The sequence below is a fragment of the Eretmochelys imbricata genome, chromosome 15 (genome assembly GCF_965152235.1).
Source record: "Eretmochelys imbricata isolate rEreImb1 chromosome 15, rEreImb1.hap1, whole genome shotgun sequence".
Taxonomy (NCBI): Eukaryota; Metazoa; Chordata; order Testudines; family Cheloniidae; genus Eretmochelys; species Eretmochelys imbricata.
In genome coordinates this window covers 12,371,049-12,384,096 of record NC_135586.1, presented here as the reverse complement: position 1 = coordinate 12,384,096, position 13,048 = coordinate 12,371,049, and the positions used below count along the sequence as shown (strand labels likewise).

At 38.6% G+C, this 13,048-nt stretch overlaps 1 protein-coding gene across 8 annotated transcripts in view; it reads right to left on the bottom strand.

The window, feature by feature from the left end:
* SPECC1L (sperm antigen with calponin homology and coiled-coil domains 1 like) overlaps positions 1-13,048 on the bottom strand; it is a 111,026-nt gene that overhangs the window by 58,274 nt on the left and 39,704 nt on the right. For all 8 annotated transcript variants that reach the window (XM_077834586.1, XM_077834585.1, XM_077834592.1 and 5 more), the window contains 3 exons: positions 7,145-7,218; positions 6,309-6,484; positions 1,636-1,799 (listed from right to left, as the gene is read on the bottom strand). In XM_077834586.1, coding sequence (XP_077690712.1) covers positions 1,636-1,799; positions 6,309-6,484; positions 7,145-7,218 — 414 coding nt within the window. The remainder of the gene's footprint in view (positions 1-1,635; positions 1,800-6,308; positions 6,485-7,144; positions 7,219-13,048) is intronic.

Here is a 13,048-nt window from a genome sequence, read left to right as displayed (position 1 = left end):
AATGGTAGAGCTAAGATAAGGGGTACTGTTATGCTGGAAGATGTTAATGGCTGCCACCAACAAGTTATTTGATCTATAGACAATCACAGAGGTAGTTGTAGTTGCTGGGTCTGCTAATCAGATGCAAGGAACTGAGAGTCCCCTTTATCTCCCCGCTCCAAGTTTTCCAAATTTCAGATAGAAGTGCCATCAAAGTGTGTGTAAACCTCATTTTGCTCAGCCAGTCAGCTGATTCACTAATTGCATGACTAGCAAATGATGTAAAATTTCTTACCAGGAGGATAGTTTTTATTTTGATATAATTTGTCTGAGCAATCGGATCCTTATCCAAAGCCACAGATGAGCAAGTTTTCTGCTGATTCACTCATGTTACTTCCTCCTTTTACTAGAATTTTTTGCATAATTATCATCAGCAAAAACACTAACAGCCCTCAAATTAGAACGGAGGAGGTTGAAAGCGACAAAGACAAACACTAACAGGGAGAACACAGATGTAAAAATATGACAATCTCCATATGATTTACAGATTATACTGAATCATATGACAGGTCTTCAGGTGGCGAGCATAAAAGTGGGATGCCATTTATATTACGGCTGCTTATATCGCTCTGGTAGCACTAAGGGACCTTAAAGTGTATGTAAATGTAATTTAAATGTAATTTACACCCACATTAAGGCCCCTTTGTACTACGAGAGCAATTTAAAGCTGTTTTAATGTAAATGAGACTAAGGGCTTGTCTACAAATTGGGGTAATGTGCTCTACGGGGGATACAATTTCTAAAGCACACTAATGTGTTGTACGTTAATTGGTCTGTGTAGATCCTACTGGTGCTTACTGAAGGTTCCCTAGTACGATTTAATGTAATGCTGTTTCAAGCACTGGTATAGTGCACTAGGAAACTTTTAGTACACACCAGCAGGATCTACACAGACTAAATAAGGTACAATGTATTAGTGTGCTTTGGACATCACAATCCCAGAAAATGCATTATTTCACCATGTAGATAAGCCCTAAATTTGTATAACAACTCTTCAGAAACAGGACCTTAAAGTCAGGCTCTAAATCTACAGTTCACATTTCCTAAAGTGCCGAGTGCCCAATAGTTCCTGCTGAGGTAAATGGGAGAAGGAGGGTCAGCACTTCTCTGACAGGCACTAAAATATGGATTTTAGGAGCTCAGGCATTTTTTGAAAAACTTGGTGCTAGTCATAATATAGCTTCTAGGATGCTCATTTGGGGGCATGTATTAATGTCAGTGTCTTAATGGGAATACTGAATATATCCTTCAGCTGGGGACACAGCTGATTGTACAATTGGTATTATATTCCTGTTGAGTGAATGCTGAATCACAAAGCTTCTAGTGTCCAAATCACTAGGTAAGTGACAGTGAGGAATAGAGAACATTCAACCCCTGGGGTTGGGGATAGAAGAGGAAGAGAAAGGATAATTCTTTAACAGTAATGTACCCCAGTAATGCAATTTATTGTACGTGGGTTTGTTTCAGACAGCACCTGTAGGTTGCTATTGTAGTTTCATGCAGCTGCATTTTGAATCAGCCAGATCAGAAGCACACACGTCAACATACATAAACCTCTAACTTTGTACAGCTACTACACTGGCTAGAAGTAATTACCTTGTGAGGCACTGTCGAAGGATTTGATTAGTGTTTTTACGGTGGGAGTTGGCTCCGAGGAAGTGGAGGACCTCCGACTCAGCCCCATTCCTTGTCTCAGAGCTGCCAAATCCCTCTCTACAGCATTCATGTAATTGTATACTCGGCCACGTTCCTCTTCCTGCCTGTAAACAAAAGCTAGGCCATCTTAGACACATCAGAAAAATATTTTCTTTATGTCAAAAGGCTTAAATGTAAACACAGGAATTGAGCTCATAACTCTACTCATTATATTAACCTACTTTGCTATTTATTGTAATTTAGGTTTAAATTAACAGCCTTAGATACCAGTCAATTTCTTTAATATCTGTCAACAAGAGACCCTCAGTGAACTGAAAGGCTCTCAAATTTTGGGTCTTATGTTTTCTAGTGAGTTAAACTTCAAATTTGCCATAGATTAAAAACTAATCTGCTGAAATCATCAAAATAAACCTTTACAATTATTTCTGAAGGGGGCAAACTTTTTTTATGCCTGCATAAGTAAAGAAGGCTCAACTCTTTTATGGGGGGAGGGGAATGTGGTGGCACCGGTAGGGTGAGAGAGGGAAAAATGTATTTTTGAAGTTCAGCTTTGAATTGAGACTGAACTCTAGTTGCAACCCAAAGGACACTAAAATTTAGAATGGAAGGGCCCTTTCAACCTAAGTTTATGTTGGTTATGACATTCACTGGCACTCTGATGGAAAAACCATCATTCTGTCTGGAGAAAGTCCCCTCGCGCCCCGGGATCTGAGATGTTATTCATTGCCTCAGTTTCAGATCAAATACCATGCTAACTAAATTTTTCAACAGCTATACCATTTCTCTTCTTCTGGAATCTTACAACAAGTTTTTAAAGAATCATTTTCAGCTACTTTTGAATTCTTTGTTCTTAGGAAACCAATGACCAGTATATTATTTTACCTCCATCTGCAAGTAATATGGATTTAGAAAGCACTTCTGGAATCAGTATCAGAACAAACCAAGCAACAGGTTTCCGACATCCCGAAGTGCGACTACCGCATAAAAGGCTTATTTTCAAGTTGACATTTGGTAAATGATTGTTACATTGTTAACACAGATTCCAAGGAAAAATGAATTCTAGCTGATTTGCAGGCAAGACATTTATTGTTCCAATATATTTTACCCACCAGGGTAGTGAATTGATACTGCAAGTCAAGCCTTAGCTTCAACAAGGGGATTCAAACAACTCACAATTAGTCTGATTAATTTTCAACATAACAGATTTTCTAGATCTAGATGCCAGATCCCTATAATGCAAAGCATAAATTGCAAACTTCCTATTTTGAAAATGCAAAGATTAGGTTAGAAATTCCTATCAAAAGTGGGTGCTATAACATTATGACTTAAGGCATTAATCTCTCTAAACTCCTGGTATGAGTATCTTCTAGACCAAGAGTAATCAGGAGTTTTACTACCTGACAGCCTATTCAAATGGGTAGCTTCACTTCAGATTAATCTGCTTTCCCCTCACCATCCAGGTCAACTCTTATTTTCAATTATATCCTCCTCCAGTCTGCTCTCTGCATTTCACATATGCAGCCTGTGCAAAATTCCACTGCAAAAATAATCTCACCCCACTCTGGTGTTCAAAGATTTATATCTGTATTTACAACGTGTTTATCAGTGTTAATTTACATGGCTCTTTATAGAAGGTTTTAATAATGGGAACATGTATACACATCACAAACATCATAACTGTAACTGCCGAGTCTCCAGTCTGAATCAAAAGGACCAAATAGCCATGGAGACCAAACTATTCTTTAATTCCTAGAGAGGACTAGTGGTCAGGGCTCAGGTAGATTGGCAGGACAGGAGAAAACATGAATTGTGTCTGAGCTGTATGCGCTATGGATTCATTGAAGACTGAATTTTGTGCTTTTTTGAAAGATGCCCTACTGATGTAATTAGGATCACTGAAAAATCACTACTACAAAAAACCCTCCACAACCAGTTGATTATGAGGCAAAGGCTTATTACTGAAGAAAGTTGACATCAACTGCAGAAAATCCAAGTTGCCGGTTTTCCAAAGTGCTATAAGCATAATTTAATTTTAGGTAAGAAGCATACTGTATCGGCTTCTGTTCAATATATAGGAAAGTCCCTTTTAAAGGTGAGGCTTTTAGTGATTGGTTTCTCATTCTATTTTTTAAATAGCACACTGCTAGAAGTTCATGGAATGAGCTACACAGTAATATTAACAGATTATTTTCTGATGGTATTTTGGGGAAAAAATTAAATTACTGCAGTAATTAAGTGTTGCAGTAGCAACTACAGGCACCACTGTGCTAGTCACTGTATAAAGTCAGCAAAAAGACTATCCCCTGCTTCAAAGAATTACGTATCTGACTGGACAAACTCCTTTCCTTTGAAACTGACTGATCATAGTCATTTGTAAAACTCTAGCCTCAAAGAAATCAAGGCCATAATTACAAATCAAATACCAGATATGAGAATGCCCAGGTTTAAGTAGGTTGTATGCCTTCTAATATTCCAAGAGAAATTGGTTCACATTACCAGTCTATGTAGATTATCTAGAAGTAACCATCTCTTGTAGAACTCCTAGGGATTTCTGTCTCAATTCAAGCTACAACAGATCACAAGTGAGAATCTAACATCTTTTATCTGAGTAGCTTAGCTGTCAAGAATCAAACCCTCCCTTCTCCATAGTAAGATAATCTTGTGTTTTGCTCCCCTCTAGAGGGCCTGACAGCTACACAAAATATACGGTGGAGTCGCATCTTAAGCGGGTATTAGATTCTAAAGTCAGTGCGTAAGGCAAAAATCGCCTATAGTAAAAATTACCCTTGAAAATCCCTTAAATCTCCCATAAAGTACAGTATACACTCCATCACATTAAGATTGGTATCAGCATCCATAGCGCTATGTATCCATAAGCCTCGTGTACGTGGCCTTGAAACAGCGTATCACGCCTTGGTCAAGAGGTTGGAGGTGGTATTGGGGCAGGGAGAAAGACAACTTCAACGTAGTTATGCACAAACCGGAGTGCCGCAGGGTGGCCAGGAGCATTGTCTACGATCAGCAACACTTTGAAGTCAAGTCCTTCCTCTTCAAGGTACCACTCGACCTCTGGAATGAAACACTTGTGGAATCAATCCAGAAATAATTCTGCCATCACCCAAGACTTTTTATTTAATTGCCAGAACACAGGCAAGAAATTTTTGTTTTTGCCTTTTAGGGCACGGGGATTTGCAGCCCTGTAGAGCAAGCCCGGCTTTATTAAATGTGATGAAAGCCCAGCCGCATTGCCACAAAACATAGTCACACGGTCTTTAGCTGCTTTGAAGCCAGGGGCTTGTCTTTTTGATTTCAAAGCGTTAGTGAGGTTGGGCATTTTTTTTCCAGAAAAGCCTAGTTTCGTCAGCATTAAAAACTTGTTCCAGAAGATAGCCCTTTTCTTCTGTGATTTTCTTTAATTGTTCGGGGGTAGGCTTTTCCTGCCTCTTCATTGGCAGATGCAGCTTCACCGGTAGTTTGCACGTTTTTGAGGTTGAAGCAGTTCCTAAAACTGTTAAGCCAACCTTGGCTGGCTTTGAATTCCTTCTAATCAGAAGGCTGTCCCTCTTCGGCAGGAGGTTTGAACAGGGCATAGAGGCTGAGAGCCTTTTCTCGCAAAGTGTTGCCATCGATAGGCACACGTTTACAGTTCATGTCTTCCAGCCATAAGTTTAATGCCTTTTCAGTGTTCACAAACACACATCTGGCTCGTCACCTTAGCAGTTATTGGAACATTTGATGCCACGGCTTGACGAATTTTTCTCTCTTGAATCTTGATGGCATGGATGCTAGATTCGTTGCGGCCATATTTATGTGTCGCATTGGAGACTGACATACTGTCTCTCAGTAAGTCCAACACAGCCAGTTTTTCCTCCAGCATTGGAACAGATCGCTGTTTCTTTGGTTGAGCACCAGATGAAGTAGTTGGCTTGCGTTTAGGGGCCATGTTTTATGAAAAATACATTCAGTATCTTTAAACACTAGAATCACACTCAGCGCGACGAGATGCTCACAGTATGAGAGGCACGCGGGAACTGAGACTGACTGAGGGAACAGCAGATTCACATCTCCCATCTCTGGGGCATATGCTCATTGAGTGGAATGGTGGGCGGAATCGCCTGCACTATTTACAGGTATCTTATTTTTCCTTTTTTTTCCCCCCCGAACGCATATAGTTGAATTCGCGTAAGTTAAATGCACGTATGATGCGACTCACCTATACTTGCAACAGCACGGAAGAGACATTCGTTGCTTGCTTTCCATGCCCTACTCGGGAAGTTAAACCCAAGTCATCGACTCTTATTTGTGACTAAAAACAGACTAATGACTTTCCTTTTTGTGTGCGCGTGAAAATGCCAAAACAGGTACATTTCCTCCATCGCAGAAAATTAAGAGGCCACCTATGAAAAAAAACCCTCTCTCTTACAGGTTTGCCCATTCTTTCAAAATTGTTCCTAGAAGCATGCAGAGAGATCTTAGGCTGAAATTATCTTGCCTCAAAATGTCAGTCTAGCTCTGTGACTTTCCATGAGTCTCAACAGTGACAGTTAAGAAATTAACATCTCTAATTGTGTAAAAGCAAAAAAAAATACATAACTCAGTTTTCATCAACATACTTGCGTGACTTTATTTCTTCCAGCTCTTTAGTGAGCTTCTCATTTTTCTCCTGAGACTCATGCAGTCTACGCTTTAGGTCTCCTATCTCCTCTTGGGCCTCAGATTTGATATCATTTGCTATGACCACTGCTGTCTGTAGATCAGCTTGGAACTGACGCCATTCTGCGGACTCCTCCTATAAATAACCGAAACTGTAAACAGCAGCAACTAGGAGTTTGAAATCAAAGAATTATGCTGATGCAAAGTTCCACTGAACTTTCAGAGTGGAAGATTTAAGTGGGTGGTAAAAGTACTCATATTTGACAGTCCAAAAGTAAAACACTAAAGTTACAAATCTTAAATATGAAGATCATTTAATCAGTAATCAGCTTTGGGGTTTTGGAGCAGGAGAATTGGGGAGGTCCTAAAATTTCCTTTTATCTACAAAAAGGAAAGATAGTGAATTCTTTAACCGTTTAGTAAATTTATCCCAAGATGAAGTATTTAACTTCATCCTTGAGCTGATGCCCCTCTCCCCAAAATTATTCAAACTGCTTTTAAACACAGTAATATTCACTTCCCCCCAATTAGTACGTCTGTCATGTGCTTTTGTCTTTGGTCAACACCATTAATACCCAGTAAGACCAGTTTCTACCTGTACATATTGAAATCCTATGTACACTATTACACAGCCTTGAAACATTTCTGGTATATTTTTAGAGCATTATGCAGGGAAGGACAGGCAGACTGTACTATATATGTTTATTGCTGGATGATGTCTCATGTACCACTCTTACGGTGTCCCCCCACCTCTTTTAGTGTTCCGTTGCACACTGGGTTGTAGGTGTTAACCTACCCGCAGCCTCCTGTGAAGAGTCTTTATTTCTCTTTCCATGTCATGCTTTTGGTCCTGAAGTTTTTTAACTGTATCTGGAAAGATAAGTCAAATCCACTTTAAGATAACACCTTACTCAGTGATTTGTCTATGAAAGAGCAACTGAAGCCACTTGTGCATTTTTAAGACTTCCTCATGAAAACATTTTTCATAAGTATAATTTAAAAAATAGTTTATTATATAATTATTAATGAATGTCTAAGCATGAAGTTATTTAACAAAGTGCACACTCCTGAAAGTGGGAAATTAGTGTAAACTAACTTGATGAGTATTAGGATTCCAGTCTCTGCCTTACCATGAACATTAAAAACAAACAAACAAAAAAATCACTAAAATGTTACCTGCAAGGTAAGCACAGTGACATGGGAGGATGCTGAATAAAGGTTTTGATGTCAGCAATGTTTAAAATGGGCTGCGATTTTCCCATTTAAAAATAAAAATAAAAGCTGGGTTACCACACCTACGGATTCACACTTCACTTCCCTGCTCCAAGACAGCTGCCATCAGGAATGATTCCCTTCCTTGTTATTTCAACAGGAATAAGATTCCTATTCTAGCCCTCAAAAAGCTCCAATTCTTGTGTATCACAGCACGGTTTGAGATAAGCTGTATTTAAAGCATAAGGGGTAAACATTACAGTATATTCAATGAGATCATAATATGGAAGTAAGATGGTCACTTAAATAGGTCAGCAGCTACACAAAGGGTATGCAGTTTGACCACTACCAACTCCTAATCTGGCGTCTGACAGACTGACTACTGTGATTGTTATTCATTTGTTGCTTTATTCAATGCACAAGAGAACAGCATGATTGATTATTCCATTCCTATAATTGAGTAACTGATGAAGATGCATGTGGAATACATTTCTCATTCAGTACCACTTCAGGTTTCCAGCAGGACAGTGGGGTGGGAGGAGGTATTGTTTCATATTCTCTGTATGTATATAAAGTCTGCTGCAGTTTCCACGGTATGCATCTGATGAAGTGAGCTGTAGCTCACGAAAGCTCATGCTCAAATAAATTGGTTAGTCTCTAAGGTGCCACAAGTACTCCTTTTCTTTTTGCGAGTACCACTTCACTAATCCTTGAGTCTTAGGGGAATTCTATTTCTATGGTTCTGTATGCATATGTAAAATGTAAAGATGCAGGGCCTCTCGATTTGTAGGGCCAACTGTGATAAATTATATTTTTTAGTTCAGGTTCATTATACCAGGAGCAGCTGTGAGCAAATATCTTCTGTGTCTACTGGCAGCGCTTTTCTCACCTGAAGGCTGCAGGTAGCCAACATATTAAGCTGCTTAAAATCCAAGACCTTGGCATACACTACAGAGCAGTAGGCACATGCTTTCTGATTATTCAAACATTTACTGTACATTAATTTAAACAACTAAATTGACAGAAAGTAAAATTGTGTGGTTCTTGTTCTGTTGCGAAACTGAACTTCCCAAAGTGCTTATCAGTTACAATTAGTTTCAGGGATAATTATGCAACATCGGATTATTTTTAGAACCTGAAATTTAACAATGCTCTTGCCTGTTTCCCCGCATTTTCAAAATTGAGCCCTATATTTTGGCACCCAAAACAATCCCCTTGGTCTGTAGGTGGAGAGCTGTCTTCTAGCATTACAAGACATTTTAAAAACAGCGTATGGTAGACTAAATCAAAATGCTAAGCAAAACCACACACTTATTCACAAAAAGATATTCCATTTCACATGATTTAAACTGGATATTAATTTGGAGACACTATTTGAGCAAAGACAGATTGATCTATAGTTCTTCTGAAGGCTGACAATTTTGGATTCATCAGCTTTGTTATGCCAATAGTCCTAACTACAGCCCCTTTTAATGCCACAGCTAATTTCTTTGTAAGAATGACATAAGCCCTTAAGTGGCTTGAAAAACAGTATTTCAGGCTTGGAAAAGTTCAAATACTTCAAACCAGACATTTTCCTACATATATAGCTATCTTACAGGACTACATATTCTAAGATGCACATTTAGCTGACCTTTTAGCATTGGATGTGGTAAGCTAATTAGCAGTGAGGGTGATTCAATCACATGGTGCCATGTTGCTTAAGCTACAAAAAACGGAAACTTTTGCTAGTCTTAGTACAAAAGGAGGAATTAGCATGGATTTTTTTTTATAAGGCTGAAGCTAACATGCAAGGTTGCCTGTTTTAGTGACAAAGTACAACTGAAGAATTCGAGAACAGGATTTTCAAGATTACTTAAAATGTACAATTTCTTCAGTACTGAAAGTTGCCTACTGAGGGAGCCAGCAAGCCCTACCAAGCTCCCCACACTTGTTTGGAGCAGATTCCAGGAGTGTGGAACTCCAGTGGGGGGCCAATTTTTTTTTTTAAGACAATTCAAGGGAAATGGGTTTATTTTTTAAAAACAATTGATTTTTTTACTCCTAATAATGAGTCATAATTTGTCTAAAAATAAACAAAAAATAGAAAAATAATCACCACAAACCAGAAAACCTAAATGTGCCCTAGAGTTAAAGATTGGGTAATACCATTGTTTTGAGCTGTTTGTGAGATATGCGACGCACCATTAAATTTTAGTACATTTGTGCTTTGAAGTTCAAAACAGTGGCCTGAATATTCTCCAGCTACTATAAACAGTGCAGAACATTAAGTGTTCAGTTTTTTTAAAACTCTATCAAGGGTTTAAAAAAACTACCTGAAAGTGGGTTCCAAAGAGGATGGATCTAGACTGTTCTCAGTGGTAGCTGATGACAGAATGAGGAGTAATGGTCTCAAGTTGCAGTGGGGGAGGTTTAGGTTGGATATTAGGAAAAACTCTCACTAGGAGGGTGGTGAAACACTGGAATACGTTACCTAGGGAGGTGGTGGAATCTCCTTCCTTAGAAGTTTTTAATGTCAGGCTTGACAAAGCCCTGGCTCGGATGATTTAGTTGGGGATTGGTCCTGCTTTGAGCAGGGGGTTGGACGAGATGACCTCCTGAGGTCCCTTCCAACCCTGATATTCTATGATTCTATGGGAGAAGAACATAGAATTGCCAACACCCAAGAATTCAAAAATCATGAATGAACACCCTAAAACGTCATGCAATTTAAAAAAAAAGAAAATCATGGTTTTCTGTACTCCCCTTAGCCATCCCAAATGCGTGTGCATCACTTAAATACATAAAATATACAGGCACCAACTTCCCTGTGTACCTACTCTGGGTTAACCCCTTTCTGTCCCCATCTACTATCCAGAGCCCTCCATGACCCCCAACAAGCTCCAGGGTTTGTGAGAGTGAGGCTGCTGCTGCCGCCAAGCTCAAAAAAAGAGACTACTGCAGTATAGCGACCTCATGATAATGCAGGCAGCGGCTATAGCTTCCAGAGGTAGAACAGGGAAACCAGAGTTCTATCACTCAAACTTCCTGAGTTGCCTGTGTTTTTTGCTACGTGAGATGGTTATTTTTATTTTTAATTACTTGCTTTAATAAATAAATATTTAAGTCAGTTGTACAAGGATATGATGTAACTGGAAATTAAGTGCTATTGCAATTTTAGATTACAATTTGTAATGAACTAGGTTATAGATGCTGGGTTTTAAATTGACTTATTTCAGTGTTAGAGTATTTCACTTGAATTTTATAAAACTGTGAAAGATAAAGAATATTGAAAAATACTTAATTGTATTTTTATCTATAACCTTTTATAAATCCAAATTGGCACCAAAACTGTCACTATAAAACAAAGTTTTTTTAATGTTAACACCCAATCTGATTAATTTCAATACATTAATACATTTCAAATTTGTTAAAAACGTTAGTGTTAAGACATCCATATTCTTTCATAATACATCATTTTAAACAAATTACAATCTGTGAACAATCACAATTCAGTTACCACTGAATCCAACTATTCAGATCCACCAAGGATACTTTCAAGACTTTCTGAATTAAGATGCTGAAGAAACTAATTCTGAAGTCTTATCTGTTTCCATGCAGTTTTCTAGGTTTTGAATGCACCAGGCCACATGCATCTGATGAAGTGAGCTGTAGCTCACGAAAGCTTATGCTCAAATAAATTGGTTAGTCTCTAAGGTGCCACAAGTACTCCTTTTCTTTTTGCGAATACAGACTAACACAGCTGTTACTCTGAAACCTGTCATGATGAAAACAGAAATTCTACACCAGCTACTGTCACAATCATAGCCTTGTTTTCTCCCAGGACATTTACTTGAGATTTTTCAGTGTTTCATTGGAGAACAAGACTTTGAAATAATGGAAACAAGGCTTGCAGCTGAATTACTGATCACAGAACCCCACATTCAACATAAACGTCTGCAAATTGAAGAATAAGTACTGATTCCTCTGCTGCGAGGGGGAAACTAGTATGTGATGACTGACACATGCTGGAAAATGACATGGTATAATGGCCAGCTAATGCTTTCTCAACACCAATTTTGCCATCTTTTAACTGCAATTTCAAATCAGGGCTGGTTTTTTTATTTGGCTTTTTTAGTCTTCACCAGCTTCAACATGAATTCAGAATCAAAGGCTATTTTACTGGCTTTAACATATGGATCAATTACTCAACGAGCTTCTTCAAACCAATATTTCTCATCTTCTAACAAACAATGGAGTGTATTGTAACACTGTTTCCCATATATTTTATCGTAATATTCGGATATGATTGTGTCATAATTACGGCTGTCAAGCAAATAAAAAAATTAATCGCACTGTTATAACAGAATACAAAGTGTACAGTGCTCACTTTATATTTATTTGATTACAAATATTTGCACTGTAAAAAACAAAATAGCAATTTTCAATTCATGTAATGCAAGTTCTGTAGCGCAATCTCTATCATGGAAGTTGAACTTACAAACGTAGAATTATGTATAAAAAATGCATTCAAAAATAAAACAATGTAAAAGTTTACAGCCTACAAGTTCACTCAGTCCTATTTTTTGTTCAGCCAATTGCTCAGACAAACAAGTTTGTTTACATTTGCAGGAGATAATGCTGCCCGCTTCTTGTTCACAATGTCACCTGAAAGTGAGAACAGGTGTTTGCATGGCATTATTGTAGCCGGTGTTGCACAACATTTAAATGCCAGATGCACTAAAGATTCGCATGTCCCTTGATGCTTCAACCACCACTCCAGAGGACATGTCCATGCTGATGATGGGTTCTGCTCTATAACGATCCAAGGTAGTGCAGACCGATGCATGTTCATTTTCATCTTCTGAGTCAGATGCCACCAGCAGAAGGTTGATTTTCTTTTTTGTTGTTCGGGTTCTGTAGTTTTCGCATCAGAGTGTTGCTCTTTTAAGACTTCTGAAAGCATGCTCCACACCTCATCCCTCTCAGATTTTGGAAGGCACTTCAGATTCTTCTATCTTGGGTCGAGTGCAGTAGTTATCTTTAGAAATTTCACACAGGTATCTTCTTTGCATTTTGTCGAAAGTGTTCTTAAAACAAACAACACATGCTGGGTCATCATCCGAGACTGCTATAACATGAAATATATGGCAGAATGCAGGTAAAACAGAGCAGGAGACATACAATTCTTCCCCAAGGAGTTCAGTCACAAATTTAATTAACACATTTTTTTTTGACAAGCGGTATCAGCATGGAAGCGTGTCCTCTGGAATGACGGCTGAAGCATGAAGAGGCATTTCAATCTTTAGTGCATCTGGCAAAGCCAGGTATAACAGTGCCATGTGAACATCTGTTCTCACTTTCAGGTGACACTGTAATTAAGAAGTGGGCAGCATTATCTCCCGTAAATGTAAACAAACTTGTTTCTCTTAGTGACTGGCTGAACAAGAAGTAGGACTGAGTGGACTTGTAGGCTCTAAAGGTTTACATTGTTTTGTTTTGGAGTGCA